This window comes from Malus sylvestris, chromosome 10 (genome assembly GCF_916048215.2).
Source record: "Malus sylvestris chromosome 10, drMalSylv7.2, whole genome shotgun sequence".
NCBI classification, from domain to species: Eukaryota; Viridiplantae; Streptophyta; class Magnoliopsida; order Rosales; family Rosaceae; genus Malus; species Malus sylvestris.
The window spans coordinates 6,119,426-6,145,268 of NC_062269.1; the positions used below are offsets into that span (position 1 = coordinate 6,119,426).

The 25,843-nt window shown below is 38.6% G+C and overlaps 4 protein-coding genes across 9 annotated transcripts; 3 read left to right on the forward strand and 1 right to left on the reverse strand.

Annotated features, from left to right (window-relative positions):
- Positions 1-1,628: 1,628 nt before the first annotated feature.
- On the reverse strand, positions 1,629-3,803 carry LOC126585932 (uncharacterized). The gene is made up of 2 exons (XM_050250507.1): positions 2,265-3,803; positions 1,629-1,793 (listed from the first exon to the last, which is right to left on the reverse strand). The coding sequence occupies exon 1, from the start codon at positions 3,546-3,548 to the stop codon at positions 2,265-2,267; it is 1,284 nt and encodes a 427-aa protein (XP_050106464.1). The 5' UTR covers positions 3,549-3,803; the 3' UTR covers positions 1,629-1,793.
- A 1,504-nt stretch (positions 3,804-5,307) lies between these two features.
- LOC126585934 (uncharacterized CRM domain-containing protein At3g25440, chloroplastic) lies at positions 5,308-15,963 on the forward strand. 6 transcript variants are annotated; one of them, XM_050250511.1, is made up of 9 exons: positions 5,314-5,464; positions 6,329-6,553; positions 6,662-6,734; positions 12,263-12,317; positions 12,399-12,484; positions 12,630-13,062; positions 13,387-13,788; positions 15,030-15,190; positions 15,510-15,963. In XM_050250511.1, the coding sequence occupies exons 5-8, from the start codon at positions 12,414-12,416 to the stop codon at positions 15,180-15,182; spliced, it is 1,059 nt and encodes a 352-aa protein (XP_050106468.1). In that variant the 5' UTR covers positions 5,314-5,464; positions 6,329-6,553; positions 6,662-6,734; positions 12,263-12,317; positions 12,399-12,413; the 3' UTR covers positions 15,183-15,190; positions 15,510-15,963. The 6 variants fall into 6 exon arrangements, with proteins under 6 accessions (XP_050106466.1, XP_050106465.1, XP_050106468.1 ...); XM_050250513.1 differs by having other exon boundaries at positions 6,329-6,467; XM_050250509.1 differs by lacking the exon at positions 6,329-6,553 and having other exon boundaries at positions 5,308-5,464.
- Positions 9,875-11,863, forward strand: LOC126585938 (uncharacterized). The gene is made up of 2 exons (XM_050250516.1): positions 9,875-9,913; positions 10,131-11,863. Exon 2 carries the CDS (start codon positions 11,096-11,098, stop codon positions 11,768-11,770), a length of 675 nt encoding a protein of 224 aa, XP_050106473.1. The 5' UTR covers positions 9,875-9,913; positions 10,131-11,095; the 3' UTR covers positions 11,771-11,863.
- Positions 15,964-20,734: 4,771 nt separating the features above from the next.
- On the forward strand, positions 20,735-22,893 carry LOC126584174 (probable inactive receptor kinase At2g26730). Its single transcript, XM_050248641.1, has 2 exons — positions 20,735-22,076; positions 22,159-22,893. Exons 1-2 carry the CDS (start codon positions 20,735-20,737, stop codon positions 22,860-22,862), a joined length of 2,046 nt encoding a protein of 681 aa, XP_050104598.1. The 3' UTR covers positions 22,863-22,893.
- The last annotated feature ends 2,950 nt before the right edge of the window (positions 22,894-25,843 follow it).

A 25,843-nucleotide genomic window follows, 5' to 3' on the forward strand; every position in this document is an offset into this window, starting at 1 on the left:
TTCGAATTTACATCAAATGGAATACTTGAAACTTAATGAATTTTGCAATCCAAGTTGCATCCCTAGTAAGAGCCTTGGTAAATTTCCTTACTTAGGAAGGGCAGTAAATAGACTTGGACAATACCCTAGCTAGGCCAATTGAGCCCAAGAAAATTCCATAGAATCCCTAGATTGAAAGGGCAAAGCTGCCCAAGTCACGCAAGTCAGACCCAATTTGAGAGGGTAGAGATGCGCTTATCAGCCAATCCTACTAAAGTTTCTCTATACAATGTGTATATGTTGCATCACCACGATCGTGTGAAAGCGGAACTCAATAAATAGCCAAGCGCTTTATTTGTAGAAGGATTGAAATTACTACGCAAATGAGATTTGTTCCCATAAGAAAGCAGTTTGCACCCAAGAGAAAGAAAACACAATGAGAACAAGTGGCATACAACATGTTTACCGTGAGTTTCCTTATCAACCCCATTACCCAAAACATAAAATACACATTGAACAATGAGACAGAAGCTCTTCAACATAGGATTTGAAGAGAACTGCATAGATTTCCTCAAAGATCAAAATCCCAGCTTACTGGAAGGGAAGAACTACACAAATTCTCGCCATAGGTGAGGGAAAGAGATACGTAAAGGTGTCTCCCAAAACACTAACCTTTTCCCCATTCTTCACCAGAACATGTCTTTCGATCGGCAACCACACAAGCCTATGACCACTTTCATGGTTCCCTAACCACTCAATCCTTTTCCAGCAAAAATTTCCACAACCAAATCCCAAGTAGTGCCATGTTACTTTTAATCACATTCCTAAGTCCTAACCCTTTGTCCATCAGGACATTTTATTATACACTATTGTTATATCCAATGAACCCTATTTTGCTCAATCATATATTGCATATATCGAAGTAACTTTGCCTTTCGAATTCTTCCTTGTCAACCAACCCTCGGCACTCATAAGAGTCTATTTAACATAAGTCCCACAAAAGCAAACAAAACGAATGATAAGAAACCCGGTTTCACAAGAACCACCGTTACCCATGTAACAATTTGACTACTGTATTTACCACACCCTACATTACATCCAGATATTGACACACAGGAAGACATATAACTTCTTTTTATCAGTCCAAAACGAAGCTGAAAGTGTACAAAGCAGACCCCATCTAGCCTAACCAAGAAGGTCAAGCAATCGAGAAGGTTAAGCCAGGGAGTAAGCTTAATGGAGATGGCCGGTAAGCACTGTTAAAAAAAACTTCACATATGAACCAATGGTTAACCAGTAAACAGGTCTAAAATGATATAGAGCTAAAATGACTTTGGAGTCATCAGATTAATGCCAAACAATCAAACTGAGTGGGCAGATAAACAAACCACTTGTTTATTGATTCCCACAAACCATCAAGTAAGAAAGCTATCGGTTCATACATTCAAACCAACACATCAATATCAAACACGAACAATAATTGTAAACACACATTATATATTACTGTTAAACGTAATGCACTTTCTCCCTGTTAGTTGTAACAGTTGTTAAGTAGAGTTGTGTCTCTTGAGAAGAGCTATGTTTAGGAAGAGTTGTATCTCTTTAGAAGTCCAGGGTTGTGTCTGCAACTCTTGGAACTAATCCAAGAGTTATGTCTGTTATGAAAAGGTCTGAATGTTATTATAAATAGCCAATAAGATGGCCTAGTGTTGTAATCAATTTGAAATCAATAAAGTCAGTTATCAATAAAGCTTCAGTTTCCCGTTTTAAACTCTCTTCTGTATTCTCTCATATCCATCTTCCTCCAACAATTACTGGGTTGAAAGGATCCAAAGAGACGAGATGCGGCATCAGTGAAGGGAAAAGTGCATGCCAAAAACAAAAACAGATAGAGCATCGCTGGATCAGATGACAATACAAATCATAATGTATTACAATGACGAGATGAAATGAGAAAGCAATCATACATAAATGATAAGCTGCATAAATTACCGGACTTTAAGTAACTAACATTTCAGTCAATTTTGCAAGTACAAGATCAACAAAAAAACAATACATCGCTGCTTAAAGAAATACACAAGGGCATAGTTCATAACATTTAACTAACCACAAGAAAACTTGTAATCAAAAGTTACCTGTCACTAGGATGGATCTACAAACACAAATCACAGACTGACAATCATACAACATTAATCTACAACAACTGCTTTCAACAGTTGGATACATAGCTATACAGCATCCAATGTGCAAAATCAAATCAGCATACAAACCAGTCAACTACTTACTCATTTTGAGACCAAAAACACTTCCGGTTTCTTAGCTTTGCTCGGGGTGTTAGCATTTGAAGACGAATTAGCAGCTGCTACAGTCTTGGCAGCCTCACGTGTCCTCTTATCGAGCTGAATGAGACTCTGGGTAGCCAAAATTGCCTGGGGCACCAACTCATGAGACGCTCGCGCATACAATCGCCTTACTGCAACGGAAGCCGCATCCTTAACATCCTGAGAATTCAACGGGGCCAACAAACAATGCCCCAAAATTCGCAATGCAGGCTGCAAAAGCTCCCAAGGTAATGGAATTCTGGACCCCTTTGGCTCCAAATGTACACCATTGCTACCAGGTTTCTCAATTCTCATCGTCAACTGGTCCATTTCTTCGGTCACAACGTCAATCTCATCGCTGCCCTCCAGGAACAATCCCGGATTCATATCGGGCTCGTTGGTATCATCATCACCGAATTGTCGCAGACAAGAGCAATCCTGGCCGGCCCAAGAAGCTTGGAATCGACAAAAATCGATCTTGGACCAAGTGGGCATCTGGGAAATGTGCTTGTAATAGGAATCCAGGGCAACGCCGACGATGCAGGCACGTTTGGTGGACTTCACCGCGACCTGGGGTTCAAGCGGCGGCGACAAAACCCCAATGGATTGGTGGGGAGCGGTGGAGGCAGTGAGGGGGTTGGGTTTCTGGAGGAGAGGGGTGTGGTAGAGAGAGGGTTGAGAGAGATCGGGTATCGAAACGACGACAGGCTTGCCGTTTCGAGCCTTGGTCTCGGCGGCGTAGATGGCGAGGAGAACAGCTTCGAAGCCGGCGAGGGAGGGAAGAGAGGGGGAGTCAGAGGAGAGAGAGTGGACTCGGGAGAGGTAGAGGCCGGAGAGGAGAGGGAGGAAAGAGAAAACGACGAGCCGTAGATGGGGGTCGGAGGAGAGGAAGGTGTCGTAAAGCCAGTGACAGAGGGGGTCGGATCCGGAGCCGGAGAGAGGGGAGGAGAGGGCAGAAGAGACGGCGTCGTAGGATTGAAGGGAGGAGATAAGGGAGAGGGCGGGGCGGTCGGAGTCGGCGAGGGAAGAGAGGGACTGGGAAAGGGAAGGATCGAGGAGTGAGGACAAGGAGTGGATGCGGGAGCGGGCTTTGGAGATAGACTCCCACCAGGAGTGCATGGGGTCGTCGGCGGAGACAGAGTTGGAGGTGGAATCGGGGTTAGGGTTGGGGTTGGGTGCGGTGGCGATGGTGGTGGAGGAGGCAGAGGATGTGGGGGAGTTGGTGCTGTGGTTTAGGTGGAAGTCCATAATGTTGACCTTGGGTTTGGTAATCTGAGTAGTGGGAGAGGGAGAGAGAGAGAGAGAGAGAGAGAGAGAGAGAGCTTGGTTTAGGTGGTTTCTCCTCTCTCTGAGTCGAGTGTTAGTTTTCTTTTCTCCCACAGAGGCGCAGGCGCGGACGGCGGCTGGGTTTAAGTGACAGACAGTGGGAGAAGATCACAAGAGAAGACAGAACAAGACAAAGCGTGAAAAGAAACGGGGTGTTTCCTCCATACGAGTGAGTTTCGGATTTGGGAAACTCCATTTTTCACCACAAGCTTCGGTGTAATTTGTAAAATGAGTTATGAAGTTTTAATTTGTTGTGATTTTATAATTGTTTTTTTTGTTTTTGTCAATTTCATCGTCTTATTAATATTATTTGCTGTCGAAGCTGAATGATTGAGCTAAGTTCAAGCTTACTTTGAGTTTTTTTGACAAAAAAATTGAGGTGCTTGCAAGCTTTATGAGCCGAATATATTTAGTATTTAAACTTGATTTGTTTCTTAATCAAGTTAAACTAGGCTTGGTTGGTTCTTTCACGAGCCCAGCTTTAAAGAGTCAAATACGAACTTAACTTCGTGTGAATTTGAACTGTTTCAAGCCGGTTTACAGTCTTGATTATGTTTATTTTTTAAAATTATTTTCAGATTAAATTAATATATACGTTCTCAAATAATAATAAAAATACGGTAACACTAGGTAGACTAAATTTACAAATTAGATGTTGTGTCACCATTAAAACAATAAGTAAGTTAATCAATACTTAAATAATAATTCAATTGTCAACTTCCATGTTACTTAGTTTACAAAATTTAGTTTTTCTAGCATTACTCATCCAGTAAAGTTGTTTTCTAAAACTAAAATGATAAATTTTCGTAGACTAAATTTTATAAATTAAATAACATGAAAGTTGATAATTAAATTATTATTTGAGTGTTACTTAAATTTTTCAATTGCATTACTCGGGCGTATACCGTCCCTGTACCAATCATAGGATGACAATTTAACCCGTCAAATCCGATACCTGCAAGTAACCGATCCAAAATTTCAGGTATTTTACGGTTATGGGTAACCGTCGGGTAAATTTTTCGGTTTCGGGTTCGGTTATGGTTATTGGGGTATCTGCTCCAAACCCATACCTGAAATCGAACCATTTCATCTATGAATAAAATATATAAATATTTATTAAAAGAGGTTGTTAATAATCATGCATTATTAAATATGAAATTAATTATTTACTTTTATATCATTAATAATAGTAATTATATGCTTATAATTTTCAAGAGTGTAAATATTTTCTTAGTAATATAAATTTTTAATAGTATTTATTAGATGCATTGTATCAATTATATTAATAATAGCAATTTATTTAATATCATTTTTTTAATATTTTACATTTAGTTAATAATATAAATATATATATAAATATCATAATGCGAAACCGTTCCAGGATCAAAAATTTGTTACCCAACGAGTTCGGTTATGGGAAAATCCGTTCGAAAATTCTACAGGTTCGAATTCTGAGAAAATACACAAGTTCGGATATGAGAATGGTACATCCGAACCCCCGTACCGTGCCATCCCTAACCAGTCACCAAACGAGCTCAAGAAAATAAAGACCTGTTTGGTATTGGATTTAAGTCCAAAATTTTTAACTCAAAAATAATTTTTAAATTTTAAAGTAAAAAATCTGTTTGGTAGGCTTATCTTGCAAAACTGGACTCAAAATATTTTAAAAACAGCCATTATAATTTGAAAACAAAAAAGTCAGATTTTAGAGTTTTTTTTTTTTTTTTTTTCACGATTTCATATCCTGCCGCGATGGAGGTTTGACACCTGCGCCCCGCAGACCACGAGCAGGCCTTGCGCCTCACCAACGACGGGCGACCAAGAATAAAGACGAACAGGTAATCCTTTTTTTTTTTGAGTTTCTGGGACTTTGAGACTGCAATTCCTCAATCCAATTCGAAGAGACCATTTTCACATTGTGTATTTGTGACTCCAATTTCGGATTTAGTTTTCTGTAACTCTCTCTCTCTCTCTACTTTTCTCACTCTTGTATTATCTGTTTGTGTTGAATTGCATGAATGTTTGATTGTTTGTATAATTGGTCAATTCTGTGTTTTTATTGGTGGTTTCGGAGATTTGTTGCAGCTGGGTTTACTGGGTTTCTTTAGAATTAGGCAGCTGTTGGGAAAATTGGGGGAAATTAGTAGTGCATGCATCAGCATGGGGTTGTGGGATTCTTTAGAATTAGGCAACATCACGACATGAGGTTGTTGCTGTGAAAATGTGAGAGAATTGGAGGGATAAGGTTCATGGTGGGTGGGAGTTCTCACTTCTACCAAGTCCTAATCACCAATGTAGGTTCAGATGGGGAGGTTCTTACTGTGAAAGTGAAGGGTTCAAGGACCGGGTGGATACCGATGGCCAGGAACTGGGGACAAAACTGGCAGAGCAGATCAACTCATGGTCATGTGTCCCTTTGTCGCTTAAGTTTTTCTGCTGTCCTATATAAAGTTTAGGTTTGTGGTAAAAAAGAAGAAGGGAAAATTGTAGGAGAAAGTTGAAAAAATGGGAATACGAGGTCCCAGTTTTGTCTTGAAGGATATGATGCGTAGAAAGTGTAGTACTTAATGGAACATGTAATTATTTGAAAGTAAAGTTATGCCCCTCGATTCTTCGGTATAATCCAACTTTAATGGTTATATTTGCTTTTATCTTTTAGTTGTTTTCAGAGATGGATTACCAATTAACATGTGAAAATGCAGAGTATTAGAAAGAGAAGGAAAATAAGCAGTAAAACGAAAGAAAATATGAGACGGGTTGAGAAATATTAGAGAGAACAGAGGAATTCAGAGAAAATGGGTTCAGGTCTGATGCATTTAGGATGACACTGTGCCAGCTAAGGTAAAATGGGTGAGATTGTAGTCACTAGTCAGTGTACTGCAGGTCATCTGTTTTCACTTCTTGTCTGAACTGGTTCTTCTACCAATGTAATGAGGCATTCTAGCTGGCGTTGTCGATTTCTTATTCTCTGTGTATGCCTATCTTATTCTTTGTGTATTGGGTTTTTGTGTGAATACTATTTTTTCGATTGTTAGATCGAAGAAGGAAGTTCAATTTATCAAGGATCAAGTTTTGGAGTAGCAGACGCCACGCCACCTTCGGTTCAAGGTATGGAAATCTCGAACTTGTAATCTACTTGGAGTTATGGGTTTATTTGGAACTTACTTGGAGACCCTGCAATTATTTTTATTTTTCTCTTCAATTTTGTTAAAAAACGTATATTCTCTGCCCGTTTGTCTTCTGCAATTACCCAAATTAGGTGTTTAATAACTTTATAAATTTTTTCATGTGTGGTGATCAAGTAGGTATTTAATTTATAGGAATTGATCGGGAACAAATGCGTACTGTCCTTTTTCTATTCAATTGTTGATCTGGATAGACTAGAGATTAAGGTGCCATAAAATAACAATAAGCACTATCCATGTAGCCTGTTAAAATTTTCTGGTATGCTTTTGTAACGACTTACTATGTCTCTTCCTTTTAGTTAAAGGTAGTTTATGTTTCCTATAAAACAGAGATTAGAACTACGCATTTAAAGAAGAGTTTCATTTTCAGATCACATTTTATGTGTCAATTGTTATCCACAAAAAGATAAAAAGCAGAGCAATGCAAAAGACAGCAGCGATACTCCCAAAAATATTCATATTTGGTCAAAATTGAGTACAGTAAAAACACAATGCTGTAGCAGGATTAAAAAAACGACAATCAACTGGAGAAGTATAAACAAGTGTTACATCCGGTAGATTGGCAAATACAGAAATTTCTAAAAGAGAAAGGAACTTGTGTACTCTAACTATAAATCCCAAAATAAGAAGAAATAATGGTGTATCACATCCAGTATATCGCACACTCCTTGTAATGCAAAAAGCTCAATAATCACATCATATCTACTTAGCAACAACAACAACAACAACAACAACAACAAAGCCTTTTCCCACTAAGTGGGGTCGGCTATATGAATCCTAGAACGCCATTGCGCTCGGTTTTGTGTCATGTCCTCCGTTAGATCCAAGTACTCAAGTCTTTTCTTAGGGTCTCTTCCAAAGTTTTCCTAGGTCTTCCTCTACCCCTTCGGCCCTGAACCTCTGTCCCGTAGTCACATTTTCGAACCGGAGCATCAGTAGGCCTTCTTTGCACATGTCCAAACCACCGGAACCGATTTTCTCTCATATTTCCTTCAATTTTGGCTACTCCTACTTTACCTTGGATATCCTCATTCTCAATCTTATCCTTTCTCGTGTGCCCATACATCCCACGAAGCATCCTCATCTCCGCTACACCCATTTTGTGTACGTGTTGATGCTTCACCGCCCAACATTCTGTGCCATACAACATCGCTGGCCTTATTCCCGTCCTATAAAATTTTCCCTTGAGCTTCAGTGGCCTACGACGGTTACATAACACGCCGGATGCACTCTTACACTTCATCCATCCAGCTTGTATTCTATGGTTGAGATCTCCATCTAATTCTCCATTCTCTTGCAAGATAGATCCTAGGTAGCGAAAACGGTCACTTTTTGTGATCTTCGCTAGATTGCTCCGGTCATTAGTGTGGATAAGTATATAAATGGATAGAGATAGGAAAGCAAACACAAGATGTATGTGGTTCACCCAAATTGGCTACGTCTACGGAATAGAGAAGTTCTCATTAATTGTGAAGGGTTTACACAAATACATAGGTTCAAGCTCTCCTTTAGTGAGTACAAGTGAATGATTTAGTACAAATGACATTAGGAAATATTGTGGGAGAATGATCTCGTAACCACGAAACTTCTAAGTACCGGAGTGTGGTATCGTCTTGACTTGCCTTATCTGTCTCATAGGTAGATGTGGCATCTTTTCTGGAAGTACTCTTCCTCCATCCAGGGGTGGTATCTGTAACTGGTGGAGATGCACAAGGTAATGTATCAATTTCACTTGAAGTTTACTTGTAGTTTCAGGCTTGGTCAAGCGCGATACAAACCATGTAGTAGGAGTCCCCCAAGTCGCCGAGCTAGGGGATCTGCTGAAAAAGGTGACAGACAAGGTAAGCAATCAGAGCTCCGGCTGATTGTTCACATTCTCCCTATCTTGCAGGCAGCATGAAGGATAAAGAGAAGAAAAATGAGAAGAGATGATATGGGATACTTTTGCTTTTGAAGAAGTAACTTTCCATAGGCTTATTCTTGAACTGGGCTAGAGGGTTTTCTGGTTTCCTCGATAGTATAAGGCCGACTGAAGAATTTGAGGGTCAAAACAAGTCCATCAAATCTAGAGTACGTTCGACCCTGCTGATATGGGATACTTTTGCTTTTGACAGAGTAGTGGATGTATCGGCACGTGAGCTGTTACGCTTGTCTCCACATGCTTCCTTGTATTCTTCTCACTTGCCCTATCTGTTCCTCAGGCAGATGCGGTATCTTCCTTGGAAGCATAAGATGTTGAAGATGAGTACTCGATAGCAATGCCAGGTAAGTAATCAGGTAAGGGGTTCCAGGCAGTCAGTTCCTGGCTGGAAGCTTGATTCCAAGTGCTGACTGATTGCTCTCTTTCGCCTTGTCTTGCAGGTAAGAACAAGGCCAAAGGAAAAAACAGGGAAAAAGCATGATATGGGATACTCTTGCTTTTAACCCTGATGATATGAGATATTCTTGCTCTAGTATAGCTTGTTTACAGAGGTATTATCGGGGGGAAAGAAAGCTGAATATTTCGAAAGGCTTCGTTGGAAGTGCCCTCTCAGATAAGAGGAAGGGTTGAGCATTTTTGCATGTCTGCCTGTCCGTTGGGGATGGAGGTCGACATATATAGGAGTCTCCCTAACATCAAGTAATAATGCTATTCCTTTACCCTGCTTGGTCATAGCACGGTAGTGGGAGCTGCCAGCTTCACATGTTTTAACTCTGTCAGAGCACTTTGAAAAAGTGGTCTGTGGTATCTGGAAAGCTGATGTTGCGTGTGAAGATTACAGACAAGCTTTATCCAAGGAGATCCAGCTCTTGAAGTTGGGAAAGTGGTGCCTCTTCGGTTTTCGAACAAGCAATCCTGTCGGGGATCTGGCTCTCGAGATTCGGAGAACGATGCCTCTTCGATTTTTGAGAAAGCAATCCTGCTAGGGGTCTGGCTCTCGAGATTCGGAGAGCGGAGTCTCTTCGATTTTTGAGAAAGTAATCACGTTGGGAGTCTGGCTCTCGAGATTCGGAGGGCGGTGCCTCTTTGATTTTGGAGCAAGCAATCTTGTTGGGAGTGTTTTCTCGAAATGAGTAAAGGTTGGGCATGTTTGCTAGTCTACCTTGCCATGAAGCACAGAGGTTGACACACAGGGACTTTCCAATTATCCAGCAGTGGTACTGTTCCTTTACCCTCTCTTCGATTTTTGAGAAAGTAATCATGTTGGGAGTCTGGCTCTCGAGATTCGGAGGTCGTGCCTCTTCGATTTTGGAGCAAGCAATCTTGTTGGGAGTGTTTTCTCGAATGTGAGTAAAGGTTGGGCATGTTTGCTAGTCTACCTTGCCACGAAGCACAAAGGTTGACACACAGGGACTTTCCAATTATCCAGCAGTGGTACTGTTCCTTTACCCTCTCTTCGATTTTTGAGAAAGTAATCATGTTGGGAGTCTGGCTCTCGAGATTCGGAGGGCGGTGCCTCTTCGATTTTGGAGCAAGCAATCTTGTTGGGAGTGTTTTCTCGAATGTGAGTAAAGGTTGGGCATGTTTGCTAGTCTACCTTGCCACGAAGCACAGAGGTTGACACACCGGGACTTTCCAATTATCCAGCAGTGGTACTGTTCCTTTACCCTTGTGGGTAATAATATGGTAGCTAGACCTTCAAAATTTATGTGTCTAAACTTTGTTAGTGTTGTTTCTTTGCTATTCTTTTACCCTTCTTGGTCAGAGCGATGTAGTGGGAGCTGCAAGCTTCACGTGTCTCAACTTTGTCAGAGAACTTTGGCAAAGTTATCTGTGGTACCCATGAGCTACTGTTGCGTGTGGGAAGTGGGTGATTGAACAGTACGATTCATGTGCTTTCTACTTCGCCAGAAATGTTCGACAGAATGCCCATAATTTCCGCAAAGCTGAGTGTGCGTGTGACAGGTGCTGACAAGGCTGGAAGAGTAGGTGCCTCTTCGATTTCTGAGATCGGCCCTCGTGGTCTCTGAGCAGCCCAGCTTTTGAGAAAGCAAGCCTCTTCGCTTTCTGAGATCGGCCTTCGTGATCTTTGAGCAGCCCAGCTTTTGAGAAAGCAAACGCCTCTTTGATTTCTGAGATCGACCCTCGTGGTCTCTGAGCAGCCCAGCTTTTGAGAAAGCAAACGCCTCTTCGATTTTTGAGCAGGCGCCTCTTCGATTTCTGAAGCTTCGTCGAGTGCAGATTTTTATAGGGGCTGACATTAAGCTCCAAAGCACACTTGAATATCCACCCGTAGAAGCTCCATTCTTGCACTTCTAAGATCTTGATTTGTCCGACCTCTTCTCTCTTCAACACCTTTGAAAATGTCTGGCCCCTCCGACCGTCGTTTTGACTTGAACCTTGTTGAAGAGGCAGCCCCGCCTTCTCCAGACAACATATGGCGCCCATCCTTCGTCTCCCCTACTGGTCCTCTTACCGTTGGGGATTCCGTGATGAAGAATGATATGACCGTTGCAGTAGTGGCCAGGAACCTTCTCACTCCCAAAGATAACAGACTACTTTCCAAACGGTCTGATGAGTTGGCTGTTAAGGATTCTCTGGCTCTCAGTGTTCAGTGTGCAGGTTCTGTGTCTAATATGGCCCAACGCCTATTTGCTCGAACCCGCCAAGTTGAATCATTGGCGGCTGAAGTGATGAGTCTCAAACAGGAGATTAGAGAGCTCAAGCATGAGAATAAACAGTTGCACCGGCTCGCACATGACTATGCTACAAACATGAAGAGGAAGCTTGACCAGATGAAGGAATCTGATGGTCAGGTTTTACTTGATCATCAGAGATTTGTGGGTTTGTTCCAAAGGCATTTATTGCCTTCGTCTTCTGGGGCTGTACCGCGTAATGAAGCTCCAAATGATCAACCTCTAATGCCTCCTCCTTCTAGGGTTCTGTCCAGTACTGAGGCTCCGAATGATCCCCCTCCGGTGCCTTCTCTTTCTGGGGCTCTACCGACTGCTGAGACTTCTCCTAAGCAACCTTTGTGAAGGCTCCCTCTTGTTTGTTTATTTTGACTTAAGTATATGTACATATTTGTAACTTATTGGGGATATCAATAAATAAGCTTTCCTTCATTTCAACGTATTGTGTTAAATACACCAAAGCCTTCTTCGCTAAGTTCTGTGAATTTTCTTTTGTTGAAGCTTGTATGTTGAAGCTTTGTGAGTGGAGCATGTAGGTTGAGGTAGTGTTCCCTTAATTTCCCGAGTGAGGAAAACTTCTCGGTTGGAGACTTGGAAAATCCAAGTCACTGAGTGGGATCGGCTAATCATATCTACTCAGCATTAACAGAAAATTATTTCACTCAAACAAATTGATAACTTAGAACGTGTAAAAATGTTACAAACACTTTATTTTCAGTACAAGACAAAATCCCAGTCTAAACCTCCTATACTTTCTGGCGCTAACTTCCACAATAAGAAAATTGAACAATCTAATGGTAGCTGAAATTACCTTATTTTTGGATAATGTATCTAGAGGTGACATTACTTTCGGCTGCACATAGTTCTTCAGCACATTGACTACTTTACTTAGGTATTTTGGTTTGAATTTTAAGAATTTAATTAAGAATTGGGTTAAGAATTTTTCTAAATTTCCTGTCAAATTCCTTGTTAGGATCGGTTTTGGTTGATGCCCAAAATGTTAGCTTCTTCAGCTTCAGCTAGAGCCGTTTTTCGCTCTTGCCCAAATGCGATCAAAAGGTACTTTTTTTTCCTTTGATTTCACTCCCTCTCCTGTTTTTTCGCATTTTCATTCATCTTTCTGCCAAGAATTATTAGTATTCGGGTTACAAAATTATCAAACTCTGGATTGATTGTGTTGGAATGTGTATGTTTTCTTATACAGGGACCCTTTTCTCTGGTTGTATTGTGTAACCCAAAACGTTTTCGATCACTCGTTGCCATCCACAACATGCTTTACACACTCTCCTTCTGAAGCTTCGTGTACATCCTCCGCATTGGACTCATTATCCGTGCGGAGGTCAAATGTTTTTACGTCTCATAGCATTCTTCGAAACTGCCTGCCTGCTACTGCTAGACGCATGGGCGGTACATCATTCGAGGTGAAGACAGACAATGATGTTGTCAGGTTTTCAATCGGCAAGCCACTTGATAAGATTGGTCCCTCAAACAATGGGAACAAGAAGATGGCTGTAACCCGACGTGTTAAAATGTCCAAGAAGGCCAAACTAAATGAACTGCGATTTTACCGCCTCAAGGCCAAAAAGAAGATGAACTCTCCAAATCCACAAGTTAGAATTATATACAAACTTGAAAAGGTTGGTTAGATGCTTTGTTATCTGTAAATGCTTTGCTGCTACTATCTCACTACTTTTTGCATTTTGGTTCCCTTGGTAGTGCGGTTGCTGTTCGATTGAATCCTCTGGTTTTACGTCGATGTATCTGTTTGTTAGGGTAGATTTGTTGTTGTGTTGCAAAATTCATGTTTAGTTTTTCAGAAGTGGACTCTCGTTAAAATTTTCACTTTTTTCTCTGTTCTTAATTTCTGCATTGTCTAGGCTTTTGACCATCTCATATAACTATTTTCTTTCTAACTATATTCTTTTGATACTTTTATCTCAGTAAATTGGTTTATTCTTTAGGCAAAACGAAAGGAAGCATGGTTGATTGAGAAGTTGAGGAAATTTGAGGTCCCCAAAGCCCCCGCTGAAACACATGATCCTGAAATTTTAACTGAGGAAGAAAAACATTATCTTAAGCGAACCGGTGAGAAAAAGAAGAACTATGTCCCAGTAGGAAGGCGAGGAGTATTCGGAGGGGTGGTTTTAAATATGCATCTGCATTGGAAGAAGCATGAGACTGTTAAGGTCATTTGCAAGCCTTGTAAGCCAGGACAGGTTCATGAATATGCTGAAGAGCTTGCTCGACTGAGTAAAGGCATTGTGATTGACATAAAACCTAATAATAGCATAATTTTCTACCGGGGAAAGAACTATGTGCAGCCGAAAGTAATGTCACCTCCAGATACATTATCCAAAAATAAGGTAATTTTCAGCTACCATTAGATTGTTCAATTTTCTTAATGTGGAAGTTAGCGCCAGAAAGTAGATAGGAGGTTTAGACTGGGATTTTGTCTTGTCCTGAAAATAAAGTGTTTGTAACATTTTTACACGTTCTAAGTTATCAATTTGTTTGAGTGAAATAATTTTCTGTTAATGCTGAGTAGATATGATGTGATTATTGAGCTTTTTGCATTACAAGGAGTGTGAAATAATTTTGTCTTGTCCCCATTTCGCTACATGCTTCTAGTTGATTCACTTCATGGACTGGTGGAGATGGCTACGATTTTTAACATGATTGGAGATTTTTTATCACTGGGGAATGAGTTTATCCCTTATGCAATTTTCTGACAACAATTTCGTCAAGATTATAGTGCTGTTTGGGCTAGTATCGGGGCATAGGATTGATATTTTCAAGAGTGTGTTTGCTTGACATCAGTGTAGGGGACAGTAGGTTAGTTTCACTGGAGAGTTGAGTGGCCTCAGTTATTCAGGTTTCCTTGGTGGCAAACCAATGTGTCTTAAAATCTGCAATGCAGTGGTAGAGAAAGTTAGGAAGAATTTAGAAGGGTGGAGGAAAGGTTGTTCTTCAAGTGTTACCCTTATTCGATAGAGTCGCATGCAACTTATTGCTCAATTGGTTTTGCGTTGCGTGCTCATAATATTTCAGGTGATACCTTATGCAAATAACCAAGGGTGAAACTGTTAGCAATGAGAATTTAGAGGAGAGAAATAGGTCTTTTCTTGGTAAGTGGTTGTGGAGGTTCCTCTTGAGCAAACCTTGCAGGTCTCAATCCTTGGACGGAACCAGGCAGAGTAATAACAGAGGGTGGACTGTGGGATTCTCAGCTTTGAGAGTGATTCTCTGTGAAGTCTTTTGAAATACAGTTAGCAATGCCAATTTAGTTTTTGTGTCCTGTTTCTTAGGTTGATGATAGTATCTCTTGTTGACTGCTAGTCAAATTTGGTTATGGTGTTCGTCTTTAATAACAAAATTATTCTGTTTTTAAAGGTCTTAAATAGAATGAAATTAAATTAACAGTTTTAGCTTATCTTATTTGTACTCGACATTATGATTCTATTATGAAATCATCACCCCAGAAGGTTGTGATATTGGAAATGACTTTTTCATAAAGGCCAATTGATCAATTGGTTTAAAAGCCATTGATCCTCACGTGAATGCAAAGGTTAACGTTACAATTGCTTTTGTGTTTAAAACACTGCAGGCACTGGAAAAATATAAATATGAGCAGTCCCTCGAACATACAAGTCAGTTCATTGAAAAGCTTGAGAATGAACTAGAAGAGTATCAGAAGCACGTTGCTCGATTTAAGAAGGCAAATGAGGATGCAACACAAGAATCTTTGGTCAAGACATGAACAGTAAGGTATTTTACTTGCCCTCAAACCTTATTTTGACCTTGAGTTCCTGTTTGCTTGAAAGCATTAATATTTCATTAACATGTGAAATGTTTTGACACCTTTGGATTTGGGATAGTCTGGATTGGTCTCAGACCAAGCTCTTAGAGCAATTGGGGCAGTAATTTGATTAGCGTTTTGAGTTTGCAAGATAGATCATTGATTAAAGATCGTGGGTTTGGGTAACTTGGTGTATTTTTGGAAGATGGGTCTTCCTCAAAAACCATGAAAAACTTGAATGTTGCTAAGTGTGGTAGAATGACTAATTTTGGGGTCTCGCTTTTGCAGCAAACGTTTATGAAGCTGGTGTTGGAGGTGTGTCAGGTTCTGCATTTCAATCTCTTTGAAAAGTGAACTTGTCTTGGCTAAAAGATGGATGCAGCACCTTTGTGCTATGCTCGTCGTGGATTCCGAAACTTTGGTGTTTAGTATTTGAAAGTGATCAATCTTTATCTCAGTTAATTTTTCAATTCTGGTGATTTCTTGGCTTCCATAGCTGAATGGGAGGAGGCGGAGAGGGAGAGAGGGAGAGAGGGGAGGGGCTGCCGTGAGGATGGGAGATGGTGTATGTGAAAATCCATTGGAAATTTGACAAACTAAAAAAACAAAAAAAACAAAAAAAATGCTACTTAGTTCTACAGTATAGTGGTATTCATCTTCACTTGTAAGTAAGAGATCTTAGTTTTGATTCTCGCAAAAGACGAATTTGAACCAAATTATTATTAGCACATTTTGAGACTAAGTCCACCGTCTCACCCTTAGTATAGATAATATCATTTGTTAAAAAAAATACAAATATATAATTCTAGGATTTTTATCACAAATGATTCTTGAAATTGACTCTAACCATGAAGATGGTCTTTGAAATTGAAAATCATTCAATGTAGTCCTTAAAAATAAGTGTCGTAAATCAATGTGATCCTTCCGTTAAAATTCTATTAAAAATTTCGTTAAGTGTTGATGTGCCCCACAAGATTTACAGAATTTTATCACAAATAGTCTCTAAAATTGGCTCACACCATCAAGATGGTCCTTGAAATTGACTCAAACCATTAAGATAGTTTTTGAAACACTATGAAGATGATCCCTAAAATTGAAATTCGATAGATGTAGTTCTTGAAAATAGGTATTGCAAATCAATATGATCATTCCGTCATAATTTTATAAAAAAAAACGGTTATGTGCTGATGTGAGCTTAATAATTAGTTCAAAAAGTTGTCTAAATACGTTTTTGCACAATAGAATTATTTTTTTCTTATAGTAGGACCTACTTCGAAGAGAGATTCTTTCATAAATTTTCAAAGGTACAAGGTTTAACCAAGGCATAAGAGGGGGTTTGGAATTAATTTTCAACCAACAATAGACACACCTCGGTTATAACCTCATTATCTCAAGGCATACCTCGCCGTTCTTTGAGTCACCAGATCACCAGGGAAGTGCCGAACAAGCTCTCCCAAATTAAGGTTATGAGGATGCTGATCGCTTAAATGTTAGCGGTGATGTCTCAAAAGTCTTTGCCAATCAGTCAAGCTGTCACCAAAGGTGATCTCAATCTAGGTTCAATTTGGTGAAGGGTGTTGAAGTGTGTAAAGATGAGTGTATTGAGATTTTTTTTAGAGAATAGACATCGAATAAGGTAGAGGAATGTGGACTGGGATCAGAGGTAATTACAGGATTAGTTTTTGGGTTCACCACTTTTTATTAACTATTAAATTATTAAACCTATTGTAATTTTTTTAATTTATTTAGACTTGTGTTATCCATTTATGTGTTACGTCAGCACATAACAAAAATTTTGACAAAATTGTGACAGAATGATTACATTGATTTGGGACACTTACTTGCGGGACTACCTTGATCGATTTTCAATTTCATGGACCATTTTGATGTCGCAGGTCAATTTCAGGAACTATTTTGATGTCGTGGGTCAATTTTCAAGGACCATTTGTGAGAAAAAAAAAATACTTATAAGACTCATTTATGTGCCACATTAGCACTTATTATTTTACATATGGTAAGATGTAAGTTGGAGAGAGTACAGGCGAATTTGAACCAAATTATTGCTGGTCTATTTTGAGGCTAAGCCCACCCTTCCCCTTAGTATAGATAATATCATTTGTTAAAAAAAAAACATTCAAATATATAATACTATTATATGCCCAGACATGAAATTTTTATTTTTTGTTTTTAAAATTGAAGGTGGGAGAAAAGGAGAGAGAGAACGTGGAAGTAGAGGTGGGGAGATAGGTTTTATTTTTGGGAACTTTAACAAAAAGCACCCGGTACTGTTTACTTTAACGAAAAACCACATTTTTACACTAAAAAGTCAATCCTGGTACTATTCACTTTACCCTTTATTTTATCCTTATCATTAAAACTCAAAGTTTTCAATCCCTTTTCATTAGTTTTCCTTTTATTTTTTTGTTTAAATTAGAGATGTCAAAATCATCTATAGAGGCTTAAACACAAACAAAAAAAATTTCGTTTTGTGAATTTATGTTCCTGTCCTTAACTTTTTTGTTATGATAAAAGACTAAATAGTTTTTTTGTCCTTTTTAGTTGACAAAGAATGTTCTATTAATATGTAATTTAGATAAATGAATGGCTTTAACCCTAAGGGTACCCAAACCTTGTGTGGAAATCTTCGGTACTTGTTATGTTGCATGTGGTAAGATGTAAGTTGGAGAAAGTACCAGTATTATGAGTAGTGGGGCGTTGGCCCATCACCCTAAAAGTTTAATATGGTATCATAGTAGGTTGATTGCTTGAATAAAAAGTAGAGAATTGTTATTAGCACTTCAAAAATCTCATTCTACACTCCAAACTTTCTATATTAGGAAATAAAAAAACACTTGTGAGGAGTGTATAATGAGATTTTTTTAGTGTCAATAACACTCCCCAAAAAATATTATTGGGTTTTTACTTTGCATGTACGAATTAACAAAAGAAAATTAATGATAGATGTTGAATTATCTGCACATATGATCAATATTGGGAAGTCTCACGTAAAATAGAATATATAATGAATGATTCTACTTAGGGTTAGTTTTGTATTGTTGTGCTTTAAAAAAACAAAAAAAACAAAAAAAACATGTGTTGAGTAGTGAGAATAAATAGCTTTGAAATAAAGCAGTAAAATAATTGGTAAACTATAGTTGTAAAAGTTGTTATAATGTTTGATAAATTTTTATATAAAATAGCACTGCCTATGTAAAATGACAAAAAAAAAGGCATAATACGTATCTGTATTAATTTCATCATTTGGAAAATAAAGGTTAATTATTAAAAATATATATCTACAGAAAAAGGGGGGGTCCGTTTAGCCACACATTAGGCTAGCAATAATGTAATTCAAATTGGCTTTTGGAGAGAATCGGACCTAAGACACCTAAGACCTCTCACTTACAAGTGAAGAGAAATATCATTAGACCATAGTACTAAGTGACAATTATTAAAAATACTTATTAAAAAATATTTATATCTTAGTTTAAACCTCTCACACTCTCAAATCCCCAAATTTAAAAACCCAATAAGAAAATCAAACAAAACAAAAAAACGAAATTTGGTTGGAATTTTCATACAAGAGAAGCTTACCAGATGAAGGACGTGAGCTAGGAGAACACAACCTAGGAGACGAGAGAGATTGCTGGGAGGAAGGACGCCCTAAATTTAAGATCTGATTTCTGCTACTGGTAGTGTATAATAGAGGGGAAAATGAGGGCATGATTGATTTTTGAAAAATTCATTTAATGATATTGTTCACCCGTGTTATAAGACAAAAAAAAACACTAGTTTTTTGAAGCTGACTTTTGTCGTTTCAGTTTTTTGGCTTTTTTTCACTCAAAATTGTGAAAAAAACTTGTTAGATCCCACATTGTTCAGGGGAGTGGATCCTTTATGTCTTATATGTACATGCCCACCTCCTTTAGCATGAGGCTTTTTGGGAGCTCACTAGTTTCGGATTCCGTAGGAACTCCGAAGTTAAGTGAGCTCGCGTGAGAGCAATCCTAGGATGGGTGACCTACTTGAAAGTTCTCGTATGAGTTCCTAGAAACAAAATCATGAGGGCATGGTTGGGGCCCAAAGCGGACAATATCGCGCCACGGTGAAGTAGAGCCTGGGATGTGGTGGAGCCTGGGTCGGGATGTGACAATTTGGTATCAGAGTCAATCCCTGGCCGGAAGTGTGCCGACGAGGACGTCGGGTCCCTAAAGGGGATGGATTGTTAGATCCCATATCGCCCAGGGGAGTTGATCATCTATGCATTATATGTACATGTACATGGCCACCTCATTTAGCACAAGGCTTTTTGGGAGCTTATTGGCTTCGGATTCCGTAGGAATTTCGAAGTTAAGCGAGTTCGCGCGAGAGCAATTTCAGGATAGGTGACTCATTGGGAAGTTTCGTGTGAGTTCCCAGAAACAAAACCATGAGGGCGTGGTCGGAGCCCAAAGCGCACAATATCGTGCTACGATAAAGTTGAACCCGAGATGTGATGGAGTCCGAGTTGGGATGTGACAATGGTTACTAGTGTTTACCAAACACTAGAAACGCCCAGTTTTTTTTGTAATACCTTTTTTTCTTTAATTTAAGCGGCACTGGTGCTAGTAGGTGGTGGTAAGAATGTAAGATAGCAACACAATTGTAGTTCGGATCAAATAAAGCTTTTTCTCTGCTGTGCAAAGTGACAAACCAATACAAAATTAATTAATAATTTTTTTGAAGAAAATTAAGTACAGTAAAATATGTCCAGATGCATACACACACATATATATAAAATGGAAAAGGATCTTCTTTCCAAAAAAAAAAAATGGAAAAGGATCCTCATCAGATCATTTTTCTGGAGATTTGGGGAATCTCGTGATCATGACCGTTCATCATTCATCGTATGGTAAATTTTCGTTAGATATTATTTATATTTAATTTTAAATTATTTCTAACCGCACGATATACGATAAACGGTCATGTTTACGGGATCCCCGGATTCCTAGGAAAAAGATCCGACGATGATCCTTTTCCATATAAACTAACCCGAAATCCTCTATATATAAAAATACTTTATCACATTATATTTATGATTAACTATATGTACGTATGTCCATAATCCTTGAAATCGACAATAATTAATTTGTGTATACATTTTATTTGTTGGATAATTAACTTCCATATAAAACCAAAGCATTATATATACAGCAAGGCACAAGAATATAAGTATCCATTTACATGTAAGGGACATTTTTAGGTTCAGTTCTAGCTAACGTCGACAACAATGTAAAAACAGCCTTCTCCTAGGTTTTTTCAGCAAGAACGTGCACCATGTCCGTCCTTGTTTTTATCCTCCATCGACATAGAAACATTTAAATAGCTAGCTGTACGCAATAGAATTTTATGGGAATATTTGCCATTGCTTAGCTACAAATCGTCCGTCGAGATTTTCGATTACTTATTGTACTTATTGATCTTTATGCCAACAGTTGTTTGTTCATCATCAGCACACGTATTGAATATTGATGATGGAAAAACATTACCTTATTGCTGTTCTTATTCTTGTTCCGTGTTTTCTGTTACGCATTAGGTGCGCTACCGCCCAGGTTGGGTACAGCGGAAAGGAGAAGGATGCTCTTGCTGCCCTCAAGACTAGTTTCAATTATCCCTTCCTAAATGCTAACTGGACGGGTGATCCATGCTTCATGAGTCAGCCTTCCATGTGGTATGGAATTCAATGCACTAATTTCAGTATCATCGGCCGCGTCACTGGAATTGTGTTGGACAGTATGGAACTCAGAAGCAACATCAAGCTCGACGCGTTCATGGACTTCACTGAGTTGGCAACCCTGAGCTTGAAGAACAACTCTCTATGGGGAAACATGATGGACTTTAGTCTCAACCTGAAATTGACGCATATTGATATGTCCGGCAACATATTACATGGGGAAATTTCACACTCGCTTTTGAGTCTTGGGATGTTGGAGTTGTTGCTGCTTCAAGATAATGACTTCGGGGGTCCTATTCCAGAATTTAACCAATTGACCTTAAAGGCATTCAACGTCTCGAATAACAATCTTAGCGGATTGATCCCAACAACTCATGCTCTCCAAGCATTTGGCTATGATTCTTTTTCTGGTAACGCAGGATTGTGTGGGCCGCCTTCTTCCATTTTATGCAACTCTTCTAGCACCGTTCGTGGAATTGACAACCCAGCATCTGGTCAAGTTGGTGAACTTAGTTCTTCCAAGTCCGAGGTTAAGTTAAGCGTGTACTGGTTCCTTTTGGATGTTGCTGCTCTTGTAGTTGTAATTTTGCTTTTCCTTCTTTACTATAAGAAATCACAGAAGCTAAAAAAGATGATGAAGCAATTGGAGATGAATAAATCGGCATCAACGAATCAGGACGAAAAAGGTGAGGTTGGTGATGATAAAGACAAGAGGATAGAAGAAGGCCGTCAAGATCAGACAATGAAAGCTGCCGAGGTTGAAGGACAGGATCAACACAAGAGAGGGAAGCTGGAATTCGTTCAGCCCCACGGAGCAGATGATCATCAAATATTTGAAATGGGAGATCTTCTAAAAGCATCCGCGGAGAGTTTAGGGAATGGCATCTTTGGGAATAGCTATAAGGCGGAGATAGTGACGATGAATAACGTGGCGGGCAATCAAATTAAGCAATCCGTGGTAGTTAAGCGGCTAAGGGATCTGAAGCCACTGGTTAGTGAAGATTTCACAAAGCAGTTGCAGGTGATTGCCAGTCTGAAGCACCCCAATTTGCTGCCTCTTCTTGCTTACTACTTCTCCAAGAATGAGAAGTTGTTGTTGTATAAATACATTCGCAAAGGGAATTTGTTCAACCGATTGTTTGGTACGTACCTATATATTATGAATACGAGTGAGTTAATTCTTCTCATTGATATTTACGAAGATAATTGTTTATATATATGCAGGAAAAAGAGTTCCAGACCGCATTCCATTTGTATGGAGGTCAAGACTAATAGTTGCTCGAGGTGTAGCCCGAGCACTCGAGTATCTCCACAGGAATGCGACCTCATCAATACAAAGCGGCAGCAGCAGCAACAGCAGTAGCACTAGCACCGCCCCTCACGGGAACTTAAAGTCGACGAACGTTCTTCTGGATGATAATGATGGGGTTCTTGTTTCTGATTATGGTTTTGCTTCGGTTGTTGCGATTCCGGTTGCAACACAGCGCATGGTCATATACAAATCGCCGGAGTACCAAAAGTCCAAGAAAGTCTCGAAGGCATCTGATGTTTGGAGCTACGGCAGCCTTGTTTTAGAGCTCTTGACGGGAAAGATCTCAGCTTGCACAGCCCAACCGGGCTTGAATGGTGTCGACCTCTGCAGTTGGGTTCACCGAGCAGTTAGGGAGGAATGGACGGCTGAGATATTCGATAGGGAAATAACTATGCACAGAAGAGCCAGTAGTGATATGGTTAGACTGCTAAAAATTGCAATGCGTTGCTGTGATCCGTCCCCTGAGAAGCGACCAGGGATGGATGAAATTGTGAGAGAGCTGGAGAATATAAGGGTTACTGAATCAGAAGTCGATGAAGATGAAAGCTCGTCTTTGGATCAATCCTTAACAGATGAGTCCGTATCAGCCACTGCCCTCCCTGCAAGATATAAGTAGTATTATCATAGCCTTGTTAAAGGGATACCACAATATAACACACAATATACAATATAAATCAACCTTTAAGTGGTCTACTATATGTAATAGGAATGTAATATTGGAGAATAATGTTAATTGTGATTTGATCTCTTAAAGATATCAATCCTATATAAGGTGTCTTATATTGGAAATAGGATTGATGGAATCCTTAATTGAATATGATTATGATACTTGACTTGGAGGCTAATAAAGTAAGTTTAGGTTTCCTTTATGGATGGAAACCCTAGCTTTTAGCCTATATAAAACACCGGTCCCTATAAGCCCTAGAACACACAACATAATGCTTCCCATAGAGTAGTTGTATTCGGCTAGGAACTTATAGAAGATTTTGGTGTTGCCGTGCCCTTCGTGTTCGACTTCCATGGCCGCCGATGGAATCAGGTTAGTCACTCATTCGTTTGTGTTTTAATTGTATAACCTAATAAGGCTAACAGTTGGTATCAGAGCCACTGGTTATATGATTAAAACCTATTAGGTTTGAAGTTTGATTATATAATATCTTTTCTTTTGGACTGCGGTTTTTTTTAAATCCAAATTGTGATTTCGGCAACATCACCGTGTTGGATTAATTAGTGGAATTTGAGGATTATTAATAGGTTGTATAACCATTCTGTTTTAATGAAGAATATCTTTTAATAATCTTATGGCATAAATTTGGGGAAATTTTATAAAGAATAGCAGCAAGTCGTGGATCAAATAGGAATTTGGAGAAGCATATCAATATATGTATATGGTGCTAATATGTAAATATTTTGCAATGGGATCCAAACATGGATTGAAGTATGAAATTTAAATAATGGTGATGATTGCTTCGAATTCCAACAGTTTTCCAGATTATACCTATCATAGTTACATATAATATATGGTCAGGTTGATGACATTTTTATGCAGGCCTTTTTGCATATAATTTGTTTTAGTTGAACCACCAAAGTCAGGAGGTTGTTAGTATGATTAGTAAAATTTGATTGCCACCAACAGTTCTAATAAAGGACGATAAAGAAAATTTGATTACTCAGTTCATTGAATTAGCCAATACTGAAGATCATGGCATATTTCAAATTTTCTACTTCAATTTTCATGCTAATATTTTGGCTGGAATGTTTTACCATGTAATGTCGATGTGTTCTCAAGTTGTGTAAGAATATGTACATATTTACATTTATTCTAACCTTGCATTGGAGAAAATTTTGAGATCTCTATACAACAACAAGTTCGATGGGAAGGTTCAGATATACCAGCATATGAAGGAATTGATGTATGGAATGAAAACATATAGTGGAAAAGACGTGAAGGCATTAATATATGGCTGTGAAGGTTCATATATATACATTGGCATATGAAATCTTGGTATAACCTTTCCTTTTGGTATGCTTGTTTAATTAAGTGTTTTACAGTTTCTTTAACTAGCAGCAGATCTTTAAGTAATTTTGCTCCAAATGTTAAAGTTTTAGATGGGGGCTCCTTGATGAATTGCCCAAATCTGTGGAAATTAGTGTGTTTGAGAAAAGCTGAATTTTTAAGGCATAAGCATGCATATAAATGTGCATATATATCTTGTTTGTTCATGGCTATTTTGTTAATATTACATGAGTGAGACTATTGGCTGGCCTTCAACAACAAGCTGCAGTTTCCAAGTTGGGCAGAAGCAGAGGGGACACTAAGCAACCCCTCAGATGCCTCACGGACTGGTTTTGGAAAACACCCCAAATCCTTATTGCCTCTGATCTCCATGGGTAAATAAAATTCGTCAGGTATGGGACATATATATATATATATATACTGAATTGAATTGCCATGTAATTGTTTGCTGTGGGAAGTAATCAATATGGATTAAAATTTTAAGTTTTGCAAACATATAGCAAAATTGACATATGGCATGTTTTATTAAAGGGATTGGGTCGTCCTATATTGCTTTAAGCTTGAGATGTTCTTATATAAAGACACAAATGTGTTGATTAGTAATGCAGTATACTAGCACTTAAGTATGATTGGGGATTAATTCAAGTACAGTTTATAATGATATTAACTCCATAAGGAATTTGCATGACTAATCAAATTAGTTTTGTCTACAATTTTGCTTTCATATCTCAGTATAGTCAATTGTACATGACTAGTTAATTATGAAATTGATGCATAACTTGTGAATTGACTGAGAATGACAGAAAGCATTCAGTGGCAAGAACAAGGACATTATACAAATAGAATGAGGTTTGTAGTAATTATGTGACAATTCTCGTTTGTATTTTATCTATTTATATGAGAATTGTGGTTGGTCATGTGATTATAAATATGTTTATAAAGAAGTGGTGAACATATGAAGGCATGAGGTATGTATTTCATTCAAAGTATGTGACTAAATTGATAAGCATGGATTTTCAAACATGTATTATTGTTTGTGGTTTTTCCTATGCCTAAAGAATTTAAACAGTGTTTTAATTAGTAAATTTTTATGTGCCATAAGGGGAGAAGAAAAGAAACTTTTCAAGGCTAATGTAGGGCATATATTGGAGATGTTTTCTATGGAAGAAAATAATTTTGGTTGTTCCTTTTATTTAATTTGGTATTTGCAAAGCTAATGCATGATTTTAATGCTATGTTTAGTAGTTTTGTACTACGGAAAGAAATATATAAAAGGAAAGGAACCCGTTTGATATATATTTGAGCGATTTAGCTTTTAAATTAAAGGAATGTATTGTTCTCTCACATTACATAAAGTATTTCTATCAAGTAATTGACTCCATGACGATAAGTTTTGACATTCTTGTGGTGGAATAAAACTTATTCTATATGTGATTAATCTCTTTCAAGTATGCTGTCAGGTTTCTTGAGATTAATTTAATGTCAAAGGGAGTCATGAAGGAATTAGTGCCATTTGTTGGCAAGACTCGACGCTTGAATCAGGTTATCATAGTTTTGTCACTTACAGTTAATTAATCCAT